The 17,561-nt window shown below is 33.8% G+C and overlaps 3 protein-coding genes across 3 annotated transcripts; 1 reads left to right on the top strand and 2 right to left on the bottom strand.

Moving 5' to 3' along the window:
* LOC105166309 (protein NRT1/ PTR FAMILY 4.5-like) lies at window positions 1,570-5,254 on the top strand. The gene is made up of 6 exons (XM_020695497.1): window positions 1,570-1,724; window positions 1,854-1,932; window positions 2,044-2,261; window positions 3,396-3,842; window positions 3,925-4,046; window positions 4,194-5,254. Exons 1-6 carry the CDS (start codon window positions 1,716-1,718, stop codon window positions 5,083-5,085), a joined length of 1,767 nt encoding a protein of 588 aa, XP_020551156.1. The 5' UTR covers window positions 1,570-1,715; the 3' UTR covers window positions 5,086-5,254.
* LOC105166216 lies at window positions 5,414-7,855 on the bottom strand. The gene is made up of 3 exons (XM_011085487.2): window positions 7,477-7,855; window positions 6,974-7,300; window positions 5,414-6,317 (listed from the first exon to the last, which is right to left on the bottom strand). Exons 1-3 carry the CDS (start codon window positions 7,666-7,668, stop codon window positions 5,580-5,582), a joined length of 1,257 nt encoding a protein of 418 aa, XP_011083789.1. The 5' UTR covers window positions 7,669-7,855; the 3' UTR covers window positions 5,414-5,579.
* LOC105166217 (thylakoidal processing peptidase 1, chloroplastic) lies at window positions 8,181-11,828 on the bottom strand. Its single transcript, XM_011085488.2, has 6 exons — window positions 10,732-11,828; window positions 9,900-9,968; window positions 9,732-9,800; window positions 9,559-9,645; window positions 9,398-9,465; window positions 8,181-9,081 (listed from the first exon to the last, which is right to left on the bottom strand). Exons 1-6 carry the CDS (start codon window positions 11,491-11,493, stop codon window positions 8,961-8,963), a joined length of 1,176 nt encoding a protein of 391 aa, XP_011083790.1. The 5' UTR covers window positions 11,494-11,828; the 3' UTR covers window positions 8,181-8,960.

The raw sequence follows: 17,561 nt of genomic DNA, 5'->3' as shown, positions 1-17,561 counted from the left end.
TATACACATTACATTTATCCCTTTATAAATACAAAAATATACATGATAAATATTAAATGAGAAGCAAAATAAAAAATTTATGTATTTTCTTTACTTACATTAATATTTTTCATCCAAACTCTCACAAAGGGGGATCAAGTGTAAATCGAGAATTTTAAAAAAGAATGTAAGTATAAATTGAAAATTTCTTTAAAAAAATATAATTTAGCATTTTCAAAACAATCTAAATGCAATTAACCCTATATTTTATAAAACGATGTTCTTAAAGTTTATAAGAGATCATATCTTATTTTAAGAAGTTTGCTAAGCTCTTAAAAATGACTTTGAAATTCATTTTGAAAAGAGTTTACAAACTCCTTACATCTTATTTTTCAAACATATAAACTCTTTTCTCTGAAAAGTTATGAAACGCTCTATAACATTTTATAAACTCTCGATCAGTCTATAATAAATTTTAAAAAACTTATAAGCTCACCAGGATACCCTCTTCGCCCAAAGTTTATAAGAAAATCGTGTTTTTAATGTGCTCGTCTAGCAAAACATTATAACAAAGATTTTGATAGACAAAAAAACCTAAAAATGATATAAACAACGCGAAAGCAAAACCTCAAACCTTCCTTTGATGAAAGGTTGCAGCAGATAGAAACAAAGATGAAAAACAAAACCAGCACACAAGGAATCTACATGTGAAATAAGTGTACAAAATCCTTAACTAGAATAATGTCCTGACCCCATCACCAAGCATTAGGTTTAGCAGTTCTTAGAAAAACATGTCTTAGACTAATAAATCACCATTACATCACCACTCCAGCACACTTTGGTCTCAACAGTGAATCTTGATTTCTACTCCCTACCAAATATATGTAGACTCATGTACTCACTTGTAATGAAATAATATATGTGTAGTTGTCCGGGCCTAATGCTGACGCTGCAAATGTTCTAAAATAATAGATACGCTTTGACATTTGAATGTGCATACATGTATTGATTGAGAATGTTGCAGTTTAATATTCGTTGAATGAGACTAGGTACTTACTTTGAAGATGAAATATCATGTGAATAGAAATCCTATGTACATTGATGCCATGCAAACCTAATTCATGATAACACAAAAGTTCGTTTTTATGTCGATGAAAGATTGTAAGCAGTAACAAGAATGTAAGAATTTATACAGCAAAGAGAATCAAAATTTTCTGAATTTAGCTGATCAGATCATATATATATTTTTGCGTGTGTGTGTGTGTTTATCCTTTAAGTCACTGTAAGTTGTAGAATTCGAAACGGATGGCATCTAATGAATTTGAAACTACTTCATCACACATCAAACAATGCAGAACGTACCTAAAAGATGATCCTGTCTTAAGTCTGTCATCAGCTGATCATTGTCATCCAATTATGTGGCAAAACAAAGTCAAAACAATCTTAATTTATTAATGTTGATTAAGAGATAGAGAGACAGACACACACACACACAGAGAGAGAGAGAGAAGGTTCCAACCATAAGAAACAAATTAGCCCCAAGTTGACTGCAATATTTCTAGCAAGTATAGATTCCTCGTTCTCATGGGCTGTAACTTTTGTCACAAAGGCATTTCTGAACTCTATATAAGCATTGTAGAAGATGTTAAAATCTTCACCCTACCTTTGCACCTTAATTGCAGATATATATACACACACAGAGAGATAGATATATTTGCAGAATAAAGCACAGCTGCATGAAAATGGTAAGCAAACCAAATCTACAAACTTATCTTCCTACAGCCTTTCCTAACTAAAAATCCTAATGCTTCTTCCAAGACATTTGCCAAGAATTTTGTTTACTTCTTCTTACATTGTTGTACCATAACTTGCAGGGGGTTCTTCGGAATTTCAACATTCAAAATAAACAGCAAGCAAGGCTGGGAGGACATAGAGCTACTATATTCGTGTTCGGTGAGTAAGAGAAAAATGCAAGTAATTTCTTTTTAACCTCGAAAAGAATGTTGTTTTTTCCATTTGTTTTCTGTACCGGCTTATGATTTTCAATCATTCTTGATCGTGCAGCGATGGCAGCATTGGAGACAATGGCATTTATTTCAAATGGTGTGAGCCTAGTGACCTACTTTTACGGGTACATGAACTTCAGCTTAACCAAATCAGCAACTGCTCTCACAAACTTCATGGGGACAGCATTTCTGCTGTCGTTATTCGGAGGATTTATCTCAGACACTTACTTCTCAAGGTTCAAGACTTGTGTCATCTTCGGCTGCTTGGAAATAGTGGTAAAAGACTATATTTTCACACACTATATATAGTCTTTATCATGAATTTACAACTATGAAAAAATGATGTTATCATCAATTCAACAGAGAACATATTATCAATTAAGGGATAATGACATTGGTATTCACTTAACTTCAAGCATATTATTATATTCCTTCGTAAGAGATGTTAGTGTATTAAAATCATTGGCATAAGACTGAAGATAAATGGTTATACTGTTTTCAGACAGCGTAGTAGCTCCGTCGTATAATGTAATGAATAGTAGCAGCTCAACATTCAATGAAAAGATAAATGCATCAGGTATCTTCATCATGCATGCATCAAAAAAGAGAAAAAAATGAAGAAATGCTATCACTGTTGTACGGAAATCATTTTATAATTCTACGATATATAATAACATGAATAATATAATGATAAAATGAAGTGGTTGACAGTCACTGTAAGCAAAAACAAGATAACGAAGAGAACTTGAAAATGGTGTTGCCTCCAATTTCTTCACTCAAAAAGTTGGAATACCGAAGTCATAGTATGTGAATAATCATCCTAATACTAGGCAGACAGTTAGCATGTCCTAATCATAAAGTTGTAAGTTTAGTTGTATTAAAAGTTGGGAGGATTTGAAAATAAAAGTAAAAAAGAAAGAAAATAGAATATATGGAAAACAGCTTGTATTAAAGCTACAAATGTTGGTAGGAAGTTGCTTATGACTTTTAGCTTAAATCATTTTAATTGCTCAAACTGTAAATAAAATTTACAAAAAGGTTGATAAAAAATCAGTTGTAAATACTCCCATACTCTTTTTAGCTAATAGCTAGTCTGCTGAAACTATTGGCAGAAACATATTGACAGCAAGATCAATGAGCAAAGATTAGCATCTTGAAACTTGAGCAACAATGAAAAACAACAGGAATCTCACCAAAACTAACTTTGGAGTTCTGGGATTCTCGGAATGTAGATAAGTTATAACTATATATATATATATATATATATAAAGATTATGATATCTAGGATTTTCTAAGAATAGGATTCAAGATTATAAACATTATAGAAAAGAAATACAGCAATTAACAGAAGAAACTCTTTTCTTACCTTCTATTTAGATGTCTGAATCAACAAAACCTTTGGATTTCCAGGGGTATGTTCTGCTAGCAGTGCAAGCACATTTCAAACATCTAAGGCCTTTTCCTTGTAAAGATGTGGACCTGAGCAAAACGGCCCAGTGCGAGCGTGCAACTAGCAGTCAGGAGGCAATACTGTTCACAGGTCTTTATTTGGTGGCACTGGGAACCGGAGGAATCAAAGCGGCTCTGCCTTCTCTTGGAGCTGATCAATTTGACGAAACGGACCCCAAGGAGGCTGCTTCTCTCTCAAGCTACTTTAATTGGTTAATGTTTTCAATTACGTTTGGAGCAATGCTTGGGGTGACGTTTTTAGTCTGGATAAGTACCAACCAGGGATGGGATTGGTCATTCGGTGTCTGTGCTATAGCTGTTGCACTGGCTATTCTGTTCCTAAGCATGGGGAAATCAGTTTATCGAACTAACATTCCCAAGGGAAGCCCTTTAGTTCGAATTCTACAGGTACGAGGCTTATCATGAATTTCTTGAACCAGAACTTTCTTTCTCAGGCTTGGGAAAGTTTCCTGATTTCCTGCTTGAATAGGTATTTGTAGTAGCCGTTAGAAACAGAAATCTCCCAGTACCAAATATGGCGCAAGAATTGCATGAGATTTATGATAAAGAAGCTGGACGTAACGAGATTCTGCAAAGGACAGATCAATTTAAGTAAGTCTTTTATGATGCATTATTAACACACAAGAAATTAGAACTCAGACAGGAGAATCTGCAGAGTAATTCATTCAAATCAGACGTATTTCTTGTCAGAATTGAAGGCATACCTTAAGACTTAATTAAAGTAATTAACCCTTTCAGGTGCTTGGATCGCGCTGCAATTCTGAGGAGCTCACAAGATTCCCCCACATATAGTACTTCTGGCTCCTGGAAATTGTGTACTGTCACACAAGTCGAAGAAACAAAGATTCTAGTCCGGATGCTCCCAATAATACTCAGTACTGTTTTCATGAACACCTGTCTGGCCCAGCTTCAGACGTTCTCAATCCAACAGACTACTACTATGGACAGGAAGATAGGAAATTTTCAAATACCAGGACCCTCACTTCCAGTAATCCCCCTGGTATTCATGTTCATCCTACTCCCAATTTATGACCGTCTTTTTGTCCCTTTGGCACGGAAGTTCACAGGAATCCCCACTGGAATCACACAACTCCAACGGGTTGCAGTGGGATTGGTTCTTTCAGCCATCTCCATGGCTGTGAGTGGAATTATTGAGACACACAGGAAAAGAGTAGCCATAAAGCACAATATGGTGGACTCACCAGGGCCCTTACCGATGAGCATATTCTGGATAGGAATCCAGTATGCTATTTTTGGAATGGCCGATATGTTTACAATTGTGGGGCTAATGGAATTCTTCTATGGAGAGAGCTCACTCGGCATGAAGTCGCTGAGCACAGCCATTTCCTGGTGCTCATTGGCTTTCGGATACTATACGAGCACGGTGGTGGTTAATTTGGTGAACAAGGTGAGTGGAGGATGGCTGGCTAATAACAACCTGAACAGGGACAAGCTAGAATATTTCTACTGGCTACTTGCAGGAGTTAGCGTGGTGAATTTCGGGGTCTATTTAGTATGTGCGTCATGGTATAGATACAAGAAGGTAGAAGTGAAACAAGAACAGAGTGGTCCCATGGATTATGTTGAGGAGAGAATTGACGTGAGCGTTAAAAGGAGTTCTACCCCTTAAAATATTATGTACTATGGGATCCTTCCCTTTGGTAAATCAACAGCTTCAGCAACTATAACAGGGTCCTTGATCAAGTAACTAATCTCAGAATTCTGAGAGAGGCAAAGAATGTGTCTAAATATCCATCATATGTTATCAGCAAGTTGAATAATACTGTCTATTTGCTAAACTGAAAATGTAATGTTTTCGACTGAAGTGAGAATCGGTAAATAGACAGAAATCACCTTCTACATTTATACACTAACAGCACAAATGAAAGCGTACTAACTTTCAGGATTTTAAAACGCCAGATGTGTACACATGCAAGTGAATACTTACACAAAGAAAATTTGATCTTGATGAAGAAAAATCTGTAATTGCATTTCATACAGGTGACTTGGTTTCACTGTTCCTTTACAAATCAAGCGATGTGCTCGAGCAGATCATTCTGTATATATGAACAAGTTTTTATACAGAGGAGGAGAGAAACACGCTCGACAATCACCATCACTTTCCTACCATTTCACATCCAGTGTCAGTGCCTCAGGTGGGACAAGGATAGACGGAAACTTGGTGAAGGAAAGATTCGACAATAAACTACTCCAAGAAATTGAGTCTATGTCAATAAAAGGTCTAACCTTCTTGATGACTAAGGGCTTCAATACCTCACCATCAAGCCTCGCCACTACTTCAAACCATACACGCTCAACAATAGGCCTTGTTCTCCACTGAGCTAACGTACTCCAGTAAGTATCATTGCTTCTGATATTCCTTTCCAGTTCCAACTGAAAGCGATATATGGTCGATGCTCCAATCCTTGCCCTGAAAGATCGCAACAAAACATTTGGATTGGGTTTCTCATCCAGGAAACTGCTCAGGACTTTTAAAGCTACTCTAAGGCTCAAAGGACTAAAAAACTGTCTTGGCTTCTCATAGTTTGGCCACAGATAGCACTTGTCTGGTAGTAATTCAATCGCATTTCTGGAGGAAAAGACAGTCCTGAGAGCAGCTGATTTTTTACTTCTGTAGGCCACTACTGATGCAGAACCCAGAATGCGTATAGGGAGTAATTTTGTGCATGATGCAGGCCAAATAGATTCAATTTCATTCCACTTTCTATAAGTGAAAATGCGATATAGAGGTTGATGAGGATCAGGAGGATGAAATGTAGAAATTCCTTCAGCACCTTGTACTTCAACAGTGACGCCTTCACCAACTGATATTCGCCTCAAACCAGAGTGTGTAGTATTAAACTGAAAATATACAGCGAAGGCAAAATAAAGACAAATCCCAGTGAAAGCACTATCTCGTACTACAAACACAGTTATTACAAAACCAGATAAATATTTAGCATGTTAACACCAAAATTGCCTTCGATAGTTGAAAATATAGCGAGTGAGAAGGCATGACCTTGATGAGAGAGAAACAAGAAGCACAAAACTATTTGCAGTACCACATCCACAAAAATGCCAAGTGCCAAGACAACAATGAAGCATAAATGACGACTTGAGGCAGGCATTGTATCTCCCGCACTCTAAATCCAATTGTCATTAATGGATTAAAAAGTCTTTATATCTTACACTCAAACCAAAAGAAAAAGTTCTCTTTTTGCGATAATTTAATTTTCTTTTATCCAGAATCATCTATCCAAGAAAATAGCCTCCTCCAACATCTCAAAAACATTGAAACATATCAATTGATATAACTTAATCCTAACTGTTTCAATACTATTTCTTTTTTCAAACTATATTTTCAATTTCAACTCCAGAACATGGTATTTCACTTAAACATTAACTAAATAACAAAATTCAAATGATGAGTCAATAACTCACCGTCAGGGGTAAAGCTTTTTAGATTAGCATGCAAATGATTGGCAACATCAGTATGACGAGAGAGAAAATGTACATACAGGCAACATAAGTGAGAGCTGATCATCATCTCTAGCGGCCTGCAACTCGAAAGGGCCTTCAATCTTAAAACTATCAACCACCGCCTTAGAACCAATTTCCCTAACCAAACTCTCAAAGTTTGATGACCCATTTTTCCTCAGCACCGCAAGTTTCTTCCATTCCGGCGCTTCCTCATACACCTTGAACACAATTTCACTCTTCCCAATCCGAACCCGGAACTCCCGTGTTTGCACCGTACCATATTTCGCTTTCTTCACATCTAGTTCTGAAACTCGAATATCCTCCAATGCCCACTTCTCTTTATTGGTAATAGCATCCAAAACACCCTGAAATCACACAAAAATTCCAACTCAAAAGGAAACCAATGTCGTCCAGTTTTCCTTTCCAACTTCAAAGGCATAATTTCTAATTAACTAGTTTAATATCAAGAAAGAAACAAAGCCCGGAAGGTCGCAATTACCAAAATCAACTGAAAACGCTTAAATTGAAGAATATAACTGACCTGTAAAAGATGAGGGGCTTGAGGAGCGACACCCGATTCAATGAAGGCGGTAACTTTGGGAAAGAGGAAGTGAGAAATGTTGAAGGGGGGTGGCGGGGGAGCTATTGATGAGCGAACCAACAGAAGTTTTTGAACACTTAAGAGCAAAAGAAGAGTAAAAATTCGGCCGCGAATTGCAGCAGTGGGAGACATGATTGAGAAATGAATGAACAGAATTATAGGCAATAGGATCCTCGGCGGGGGGCAGGGGTAGGGGGACTGGGAGAGGGCTTGCACGCTAACTTGATCGGGGATCTGAGTCAAGTTAACGATAATGGGCTTTCCGTGAGAAGTTTTGACATTTGGGTGTCAACTCTACAAAATTGCTTAAGACTAGATCCACTTCGATCTCGCTTTGCATTATCAGTAAAAATGAGAAAAAAATAAGAATAATATTTATTATTGGAATCAATATATAGTTTAAATAATTGATGTAATATTTTGTAACTTGGATTTCCAAACAAGTGGAGTAATTAGGGACTGGATGGACAATTCTTACACAAATCAAATTTAGCCAACTACAAGCATAATAATTTAACATATAATTAGTCACTTTTCTTAAATTATGCACCATTCTTAATGCAAATATATTGTATTTGACATATAATTGATTCAATCCATACAAATTTGATCTGAATTAAAATTTTCTCAGGCAAGAGTCCCAATTTTTCTAATGGGATGAGTATACCTACTCTTATTATCCAAGTCAAATTCATGTTACACCCGGTTATCGTTCATGTCATCCTCCTAATTTTCCTACAGCTGTCGAAGTGGAAGAAAATCACTCAAGAAAGGAAAATTTCACGTTGAACCGGACCTGTTTTACAGACACATTACAGATACGATGCGGTCTTTACAAAGCAACTGATGAATATAATCAGCAATAGCAACATCTCCCAGAACGCCAGTCTCACCAGACTACTATCAGTAGTAGTTGGTTCTGCTTGCAATCGGCAGCACTTGCATAGGTGAAATTCTTGGATGGACTTAGATCATTGATGGCAAGTGGCAGAAAGTAGAAAACACTGGCAGCTGTTATCTGATTGTCTCGACATGGTACACCGCGGTCTGGCCCTTTTTCCGAAAACTCCATCTGCCACCAAAACAAATGACTACCAAAGAGTAATCTGCAAATGTGTTGCTTGTGATCAAACCACCAGGCATCCCATATTCAAATATATAGACCAATTTCAATTTTCATCCCAATAAAGCTGCTGAACGAAAATGGAACTCATCATATGAAGAATTCAGGACTAGCCACTCTTAGGCTATTGGTGGTAGTCTCGACATTATGATGGATAAAGATGATCCATCACCAAAAACACTCGAGTACTAAGAAGGTTGAGTAAATATTCACAGGAACCTGAATTAGCCCAGTGGGCTAGGGGCAATGGTTGTTAATACACAAACTCGGTGAACAATCTGAGAAACAAGAAGGTGAAGTATCACGAGAATGCAACAGCACTACTCAGCTGGGATGTGTTGTACAGAGTGTCGGATACTTTTGAAGGGGGCCAATATCGGAAGACTGATCTACCAACAATGTTTTTGATAGGCAGTGGACCCCTGAAAAACGCAACAATTGTGACTCAAAATCCATGCACTTCTTAAGATTATAGAAATCCAATTGGTAGTTAAAATATATAAAGCATAGTTCTTTCTCTCCAACTTCATATCTGTTAATTTGTTATAAATTCAGATTTCATGCACAAGTTAGGTCAGATACTTTTCACACCCATCACCAGCATAATATGTATGCTAACCAGAGAAGGAAAGGAAAGAAACAAAAAGAACGATAGATTGATAATGTCTTTCAGATTTTTAAGAGGAAACATAACTAGAATACTGGCAATGATTAATCATACTGCAATATATTCATTACCAGTTATGAGAGTCGAAGCTGTTATTCCGGTTGTCTCCCAATACAAACACATAGCCTTCGGGTACACGCTATAAGAATAAAAATAACAAATAAGTTCACCCATTTCATATGATGCCAAGGACACAAGGAGAGAAAAAAGAATAACAAGCACAAAGAGTTACCACTGGGTCCATTTCATATTCAAGTGGCTCCAAGATGAAATCCTCATCTTGAGCAATACCATTGACCAACAATTTCCCATCACGGACCTGCATAAGATATAAATATTAGACCCATTGAAGGAGAAGATGAGACCAAAAGCAAATAGACTTGACAACCAATTGATGTTACTTACTTCTACATAGTCACCAGCTTTTGCTACAACTCTTTTTATAAATACATCGGATGAACTAAATCCAATTTCCTGCGCAGAACATCACAACAATCAAGAACATGTCAACTCCATGATCAGACAATCAGAGTGAACAATCTGACAATGCATCACATACGAAATACAAAATACCTGAAGAATTGAGGGAGCCTTAAAAATGACGATGTCCGAGACTTTAGGCTGCTTGAAAATATAAGAAACCTGGAAACCTCCCAAATAAACAAGAGCAAGCAGGGTTTAGCTCGCAAATTCTAATTTTATGATCCCAATCTCTCGTCTGAAGCTCAGTAGGAACTAATCAAAAATCTGATATATATGATTGCATCTAGACTATCTAAAGTTAACTTCTGGCCTTTAAGACTGAAGCCTACTGTTGCTAAGAACATGTTATGATTCAAATCTTGAAATTAGTTGCAATCATCTAGTACCATTTTACACCTCAATAAAAACTAAAAAATAACATAACAGCACAACTATTGTGATGCGGCATGAAGAAACATCACTACTATCTGATTGTTTTCTCACAAGTTGCAAGTTTGAAAGTTTTTCCTCGGAGCAACAGTTTGATAGCACTGCCATCAACCTAAAATACAGACATACAGAATATGTAAAGAAGCAAGTGGGTTATCATAAAACAAAATATCCAGAACTGCTACGTAAATCAAACTAATGCACCAGAAAACTGATTCTGGTTTCTGAGCACAAGCATCTTGATCGAATACTCTGTCTTATTCAGATCCACATCCAATATTCTACATAAGAAATTGTATTTCAAAACTTTAGTTAAGCAGAGGTCTAGGTTTCCCATTTCTTTTGATGAAAATGAGTGATGTACTACGCAGCACAATTCAACAAATTATAATCCAGTACGACCCAGTTAGAGATACTCATGCTACTTGAACAATTAAAAGTCATAAGATGATACATTAAATCAGAAAAAACATAACCTGCATCAAAACTTTACCTTCTCGGCTAGAATCCGATCGCCCACATCAAGGGTTGGGTACATAGAGGTCGAGGGAATCGACCTCGGCTCAGCCAAAGTCGACTTAAAAAGAATGCTAACACTGAAAGCAGTCAGAGCAGCCTTAGCATCTTCAGAGCTCATGCACATGTTCATCAATTTCAACAGCCAGCTATTACTACTGCTACCACTACTCTGTGGCAAAACGCTCGGGCTACTAGCACCACCACTCTTGGCCATGGCAAATGCCTCTGAACCCTTACTACCACCACCACTTACACTTTCAGTCTTGGGTGTAACTTTGCTGCTGGTGGCGCTGCTGCTACTAAGAAGGGCCCCTCCTCTATCCACCTCGGTGCTCGTGGGTTCATTACACGGTAACCACTTAGAACCTGGTAGGAACGGAATGAACGACGATGCTTTAAGCGGCGAAATTCCCAAAACACTTACGCTAGAAGAAGTTCCCATTGACTGCTTCATCAAAGAGATTAATCCCATAACCACAGGCGACTGCGTCTCTCCACCAAGAATTTCCCTGGCCAGAGTCGAATACATGGATGCAGTCGGATTGACGGGAATTGAGTCCGATTTGGGGCGGCGGAAGTCGGAGTAACCGGAGTCTGGCCTCTGTGAGGGCGAGTGTTGAAAGATTCGTGATCGCCCTGCGCACTCGTTGAAGAACCGGGAGGCGGAGCATTTCCCGGAAGCGGCGAGGTTTGAGGCGACGGACGCCGAGAAGGTGACGGTGAATCTGATAGCCATAACGGCGAATTCTACGAAGATGATCAAGAAGAAAAGGAAAATTTCGGGTCCCGCAAGGTCCCTCGAGATGAGCGACTGCTCTAGAAGGCTAATAACGCCATCGGAACAAAAGAGATCAGTGATGAACCAAACGGATAAGAGTGGAATTGAAAGGTGAGCTTATATCAGTGGGTAGAAGCGGAAGCTGAGAAGGGTACCAAGTAAAAACCCGGAAAAACGTAGCCTCAGACGCGGCGGAGACAGGGCGGAGCTTTTCCGGAGAAAGGGGAGGAATGGCTAGATGGCAGGAGGGGGGGGATTTGGGAGTGGCCAAAAATTCAACAACGTAGACTGGAATTGGGGTTTAATAAATGAGATGGCCGCTACTATTACTCATTTAAATTTGTGTAAAATATACTCTGCCCCCTCAACTATTAATCTCGTAACAATTATCCCCACAATTAATAAATATAACACTTATTCCTCATAATTAAAATTTTAGATAATATTACTCTTATATTATTTATATATATTTAGTTCAAAAAAAATTATAGTAATTTTTCATTATAAATTTAATCAAAAATTTCTTAATTAAAAAAGATATCATTTATTTACAACAATTTAAAGTAAAACATAATTAGTGAATTAAATACTTCGAATTCTATTTTTTAGTTTTTACAAACTTAAAGTTAATAAATGAGTACAACAAATACACCAAAAAAAATTATGAAAATATTTTATTGATTTAATGACAAAATTAAGTTATTAACTATTTATTCTGTTAGATAAAAGTGAATAGTTAAATATTGATTCTTTTAACATATTTTTTCAAAAAAATATGACAAAATAAATTTATTTATTTATTTCTAAAAATATTTAACTTTTGATTTAGCATATGTATATTTCTCAATTTTTTTTAAGAAGCATATATGGGTTGTTGGTTATATTATATTTATTGTGAATCTACTATATATATTAATTTATACTCCACTTTTAATGTAAATTATTCACTTATTAAAAAAATAATTTGATGCTAATTTAATGTGCAAAATACTAAAATATATTAAAAATAATATAATTGTTCAAGATACGAGGAGCATTTTTATCGAACCAAGGGGGTTAATGTTACATTTGTTAGTTACGAGGTAAATGTCACGTGACGAATAATTCAGGAAAGCAAAATGTATTTTACCCTTTAAATTACAATATGCTGCTAAATTAAATTAAATTATTCGATACTCAACTAAAATTATTCGATAAAATTCGTCTGAATTCAATTAGTTAAACTTAATAAACTAAATTTGACCAAAAAAAAGAAGTTATTTGGTCAATATTCAAGTTTGTCTCGAGTTCATTTCGATCAGTGTAAAATAATAAAATATATTTAAAATTATTAAATTATTCAAATTCAATTGATATTTAATACAACTTGCTGAATTTTTTAAACTCAATAATAATTCAAATAAAATTAACAATGACATGATATTTATTTTTGTATTTTTATACCTTATCTATGTATTTTTTTTATTTTCAACTTTCGATATATAATATATATATATACACACTTATATATAATATAAAAAGACATGATTTGACAATAAACAGTGATTTTTATCTCTCTAAAATACAACATTAAACATATAATATTATATATATATATATAATATAAAAATATATTATAAAAGAGATATGATTTAATATTGAACAGTGCTTTTTTGTTTCCTAAATCTCAACATAAAACCTACGCCACTATTTTAAAATATTTTAAATTGCCTCAAAATACAAATTCAAACATACCATCTATTTTCAACACACTTACTTATCTTTATTTATCTATTTTCAAACACAAAACAAAACACCCAAATCACAAATTCAAACACTATGATTGGATTCAGACCTAGTTTAGACATGGGATCCATTAAGATAGACTCAAAAAAATTTTAAAATAATACTAATATAAAAAATATGAGATAATAATATTAACTTTATTTTATAATTTATACGTACATATTTCACACGATGAAACATTAATTTAGAATATGTGGAAATTATATAAGTATAAAAGATTTGTAAACTATTTATATTATTATTTTAATTTATAAAAATATTAAGCTCATGTAGTATATATAAGTATAAATAAACTATACATATTTATATATATGTACAAATATATTTTATATAAAAATATAAAAAAAATATTTAAAAAGATTACAAAATGATTAAGATGAGTTCGAATCAAATCACTAACAGCTGAAATCCATCCTGAAATTTATTTAAAATTTCAAATTTGCTCCAATTAAATCGAGTCTGAGTTAATCTGACTTATTGCCATTCGTAAGTTATTGAATGTTAGTTTTTTTTTTTTATTTTTGATCGAAAAAAATAAAAATAAAAATAATAATAATAATTATTAAAAAAAAACACTATCATTGAATGGTTGTTTGAAGCAAGTAGGTAAGCGCATTTTGTTTACTTGACTTTTCAAATATTTTGACTATGTTCTTTTAGTTGACTGGGTGAGGAGCATTGCTCCACACCTGAAATCGTGTTTTATTTTTTTTAAATAAAATTTAGCCACAGGCAATAGTTATTCATTTATAATCAGATGAATATGACACAGATATTAAAATAAAAAATTAATATATAATTAAAAACAGAATAAGTGATATACATATGTTCGTAAAAATATTTAAATGTCTAAATGACATTTTAAATTTTAGTATTGCGATGTCATAAATTATTAGCTGTGAACAAAAAATGATACGTCTCAAATTATTTAAACTTCTTTATTTTTCATTTTAAGCTATTTTTAATAATATTTCGATGGAATTTAAATTCATTTAATATAAAATCATTTGAAAACAGTTTTTCAAATCCCTTTTTCAAATATAAATCCGTAAATCCAAATGAAGTCTGAATGTATCTAATTAAAATACATATTGACAATTAAAATTAGTTATTCTAAAACCCTTATATTTAATAAGGGAAAAATGCAAGCGATCCCTGCGTGATATTGTAAATGAACAAATTACCACTCTATAATTTATTTATTTTTTCAATTTACCCTCCTATACTTTTTTTAAAATGCAATAATTTATCTCCCTATATTTTCTAAAATAAAGCAATTTACCTCCCTAGATAAGGAGTAAAATTACAGTATTTTAAAAAATATAAAGTACTAAATTGTTATTTTTTTCATAAAAAATAATTTATTCATTTATAATATCACATAAACATAAATTGCGTTATCCTTTACGGAAAGGAGAGGCATGTGTAGGGGGAACCTCCCGCTGTCTAGGTGGTCGCCATGTCCGCAGCCTCTTGGGATTTCTCGAAACTCCAATGGGCCTTCCCGAAACTTTTCGCTTAATGGACCCCTCGCATGGATTTAGGGACTCTTTCTTGGGCGTTATATTTTTTGAGACATCATTCAAATTAATAATTTTTTTTTATAATACTTTGACACGACGTTACTAACAATTCTAAATTATATAAAAAAAACTAACTATCAATGCATTTAAGTAGAAAATATATTTGATTTGACATCTCTAATAATAAAAATATAAATAAAACTATTATTTTTGTAAAATAAAAAGTATAGATTTGACACCATTAAAAACATAAAATAATCTCATTAACTAATTAAATATATTCTTATTTTCACCTAAAACTCTATACAAAATTGAAATAATTCATTTCTGGTCGAAAATTGAAAATGAAAATTCGGGCTATTTCTGAATTTTCTCCTAATGAAAAATATAATATGTAATTTGGATTGATTCATTATAATAATTCTCATCATCATCATCATCATCATCTTTAGATAAATTAGATTAATTCATAGAGATGTTCATAAAATAAGTCAGCTCAAAAAGGTTCGAGCTGCCCATGAAAGAAGAAAGAAAATGAAAGCTCACGGCATCCTTTAGGAGGCCCAGGACATGCCACGCTTATAACGTTCCCAGGAAACCAAGGATGTCCTAGCCCACAATTCAATTAGGCAGGCCTAGACATCCTAAATAGCCCAAGAAATCCAGGAAGAAGGAAGGAGATCAGGGACATCCCCGACTCGGATCATGATTAAAGCCCAATAAAGTATTCGCTCTAAAATACCCACACACGTAGCAGTCCACTCTCCCACGTGACTTGTCAGCAGTCACTTGGATCACATCAGCTCTAGCAAGGAGAACCCTCCTCACGGCTAGGATTCTTTGCAGACAAGGGGTCTTCTTAGACAAAGAGGACTCCTACTAACTCACATCCAGCTGCAGATAAGGACGACATACTCCTCATCCTAACAATCTCAACTAATCTCTACGAATATCTAAGGAGTGGAATAGACCCCCAACTGAGGGAGGCACTCCCCTATAAATACAGCTTTGGTCCCTCTAGGCGAGGGACTTCTCACTCTTTAAACACCTCTCTGACTCTCTAAACTATCTTTTAAGGTCTATCTAAGCATATTATCACGTGTTCTTACACTTTTCATCAACTTTATTCATAATATCCCGATTTTAATTAAATTCACTTACTTTTTCACTTTATTCAATTTCAAATCCAATACTAAGTGCTAACACCTTTTTTGCAAGTCCCCCCTTCAAGATTCGCATTCATTTAGGCCCAAATCTTGAATGATTGTTCAATTTCATTGAACCCGTGCGTTTTTTTAACACATAACATATGAATCACTAAATTTTGACATAAATTTATAAGTAACAAAATAGATTGCATAACTCATACTACATACCTCATATAAATATAAAACTCAAAAATAGATATAAAAAATCATAAGTTAATTATTAGGACTTTTCAAGTTAAAAAAGTATAAGAGATTACAAATATATATTAAAATATAATTTAAAATTTAAATGTGTCATATGAAATAATTACTTTTAAAAAATATTAAAATGACTAATTGTTGATTAAGCTTTTGATTTCATTATATATATATATAAAATAAAATAAAATAAAAATAATTAAAATTATTCAACCATCATCAATATTATTATTGTTATTATTATCCTCATCTTTAGATTAATTCATAAGAAGAATAACTAAATTTTACATAAATATATACGTAATAAAATAAATTACATAATGCATATTATGTATCTTGATATAAATATAAAACTCAAAAATAAATATAAAAAAGCATAAGTTAATTGTTAGGACTTGTCAATTTAAAAAAGTATAAGAGATTACAAATATATTAAAATATAACATAAAATTTATATGTGCCATATTAAATAATTAGTTTAAAAAAATATTAGAATTTACTAAGTTGTTGATTAAGCTTGTTTTTGTATAAAGATTAAATATATAAATAAAAGTACCATAGTTTATTATTGTCTAAAATAAAATATATGATATTGATTAATAATTATAATATATGGTCAATTTTGAGTATAAAATTGATAAAGTATTGAATATAAAATAAAAATTTTAAAATTTTTAAAAAGAAAAATATATATAAAAATATTTAAATAAAATTCACGAGCCGATGAACTGAGGAACATGAGCTCGAGCTCGAATAGCTCAAAATCGAGTCTCGCGAACCGACTCAACTCATCTGCGGCTTCTAATCTGAATCTATGGATTTGACTTATGTGATTTATTTCAAATCTAGCTAGGAATGAAAACGGGGCAGGTTTCGCTCATATGAGCCCTACCCACCTTAGTTTAAATTGGATCCAGAATCCTTTCAAGGACCCGCCCCGAGTGTAGCAATTTTTTTCAGCGGACTTGCATTCTGTGGAGCTCTACATTAACCCAACCCAAAGAAAACAACTCCATGGACTGGGCCATGAGTTCGTATAAATGGGCTCTCTAAATCCACCACCGCAGAGACAACCACTCTACCTATGCTTATATAATAAAGTATATTATAACGACTTCTCTTGATATTTGATATAATTATAAATATTTTATTATAATATAAAAATTTACTAATACTTTTAATTTTAAAAGTCATTAATAACTATTTTAATATGTTAGTTTCTGAAAAGTTTTCATCTATTTTTTTTATCTATTTTTTTGTGATTAACTGACTAAAATGCAATTTATAGGCAATGGATTATAATTTAGTTATT

The sequence above is a fragment of the Sesamum indicum genome, linkage group LG7 (assembly GCF_000512975.1).
Source record: "Sesamum indicum cultivar Zhongzhi No. 13 linkage group LG7, S_indicum_v1.0, whole genome shotgun sequence".
Lineage (NCBI taxonomy): Eukaryota > Viridiplantae > Streptophyta > Magnoliopsida > Lamiales > Pedaliaceae > Sesamum > Sesamum indicum.
This window is presented reverse-complemented; position numbering and strand designations above follow the sequence as displayed.

Bases quoted from the DNA above. Each gene is read 5' to 3' on its own strand.
- LOC105166309 (XM_020695497.1), top strand. The intron at 1,933-2,043 runs GTGAGTAAGAGA...TTGATCGTGCAG, and splicing joins AGCTACTATATTCGTGTTCG to CGATGGCAGCATTGGAGACA. The intron at 4,047-4,193 runs GTAAGTCTTTTA...TAACCCTTTCAG, and splicing joins CAAAGGACAGATCAATTTAA to GTGCTTGGATCGCGCTGCAA.
- LOC105166216 (XM_011085487.2), bottom strand. From the start codon at position 7,668: ATGTCTCCCACTGCTGCAATTCGCGGCCGAATTTTTACTCTTCTTTTG. The intron at 7,301-7,476 runs GTCAGTTATATT...GTGTGATTTCAG, and splicing joins AAGCCCCTCATCTTTTACAG to GGTGTTTTGGATGCTATTAC. The intron at 6,318-6,973 runs GTATGTACATTT...GTATATTTTCAG, and splicing joins AGCTCTCACTTATGTTGCCT to TTTAATACTACACACTCTGG.
- LOC105166217 (XM_011085488.2), bottom strand. From the start codon at position 11,493: ATGGCTATCAGATTCACCGTCACCTTCTCGGCGTCCGTCGCCTCAAAC. The intron at 9,969-10,731 runs GTAAAGTTTTGA...GGAGGTTTCCAG, and splicing joins ATCGGATTCTAGCCGAGAAG to GTTTCTTATATTTTCAAGCA. The intron at 9,801-9,899 runs GTATTTTGTATT...TGTTCTGCGCAG, and splicing joins AGGCTCCCTCAATTCTTCAG to GAAATTGGATTTAGTTCATC.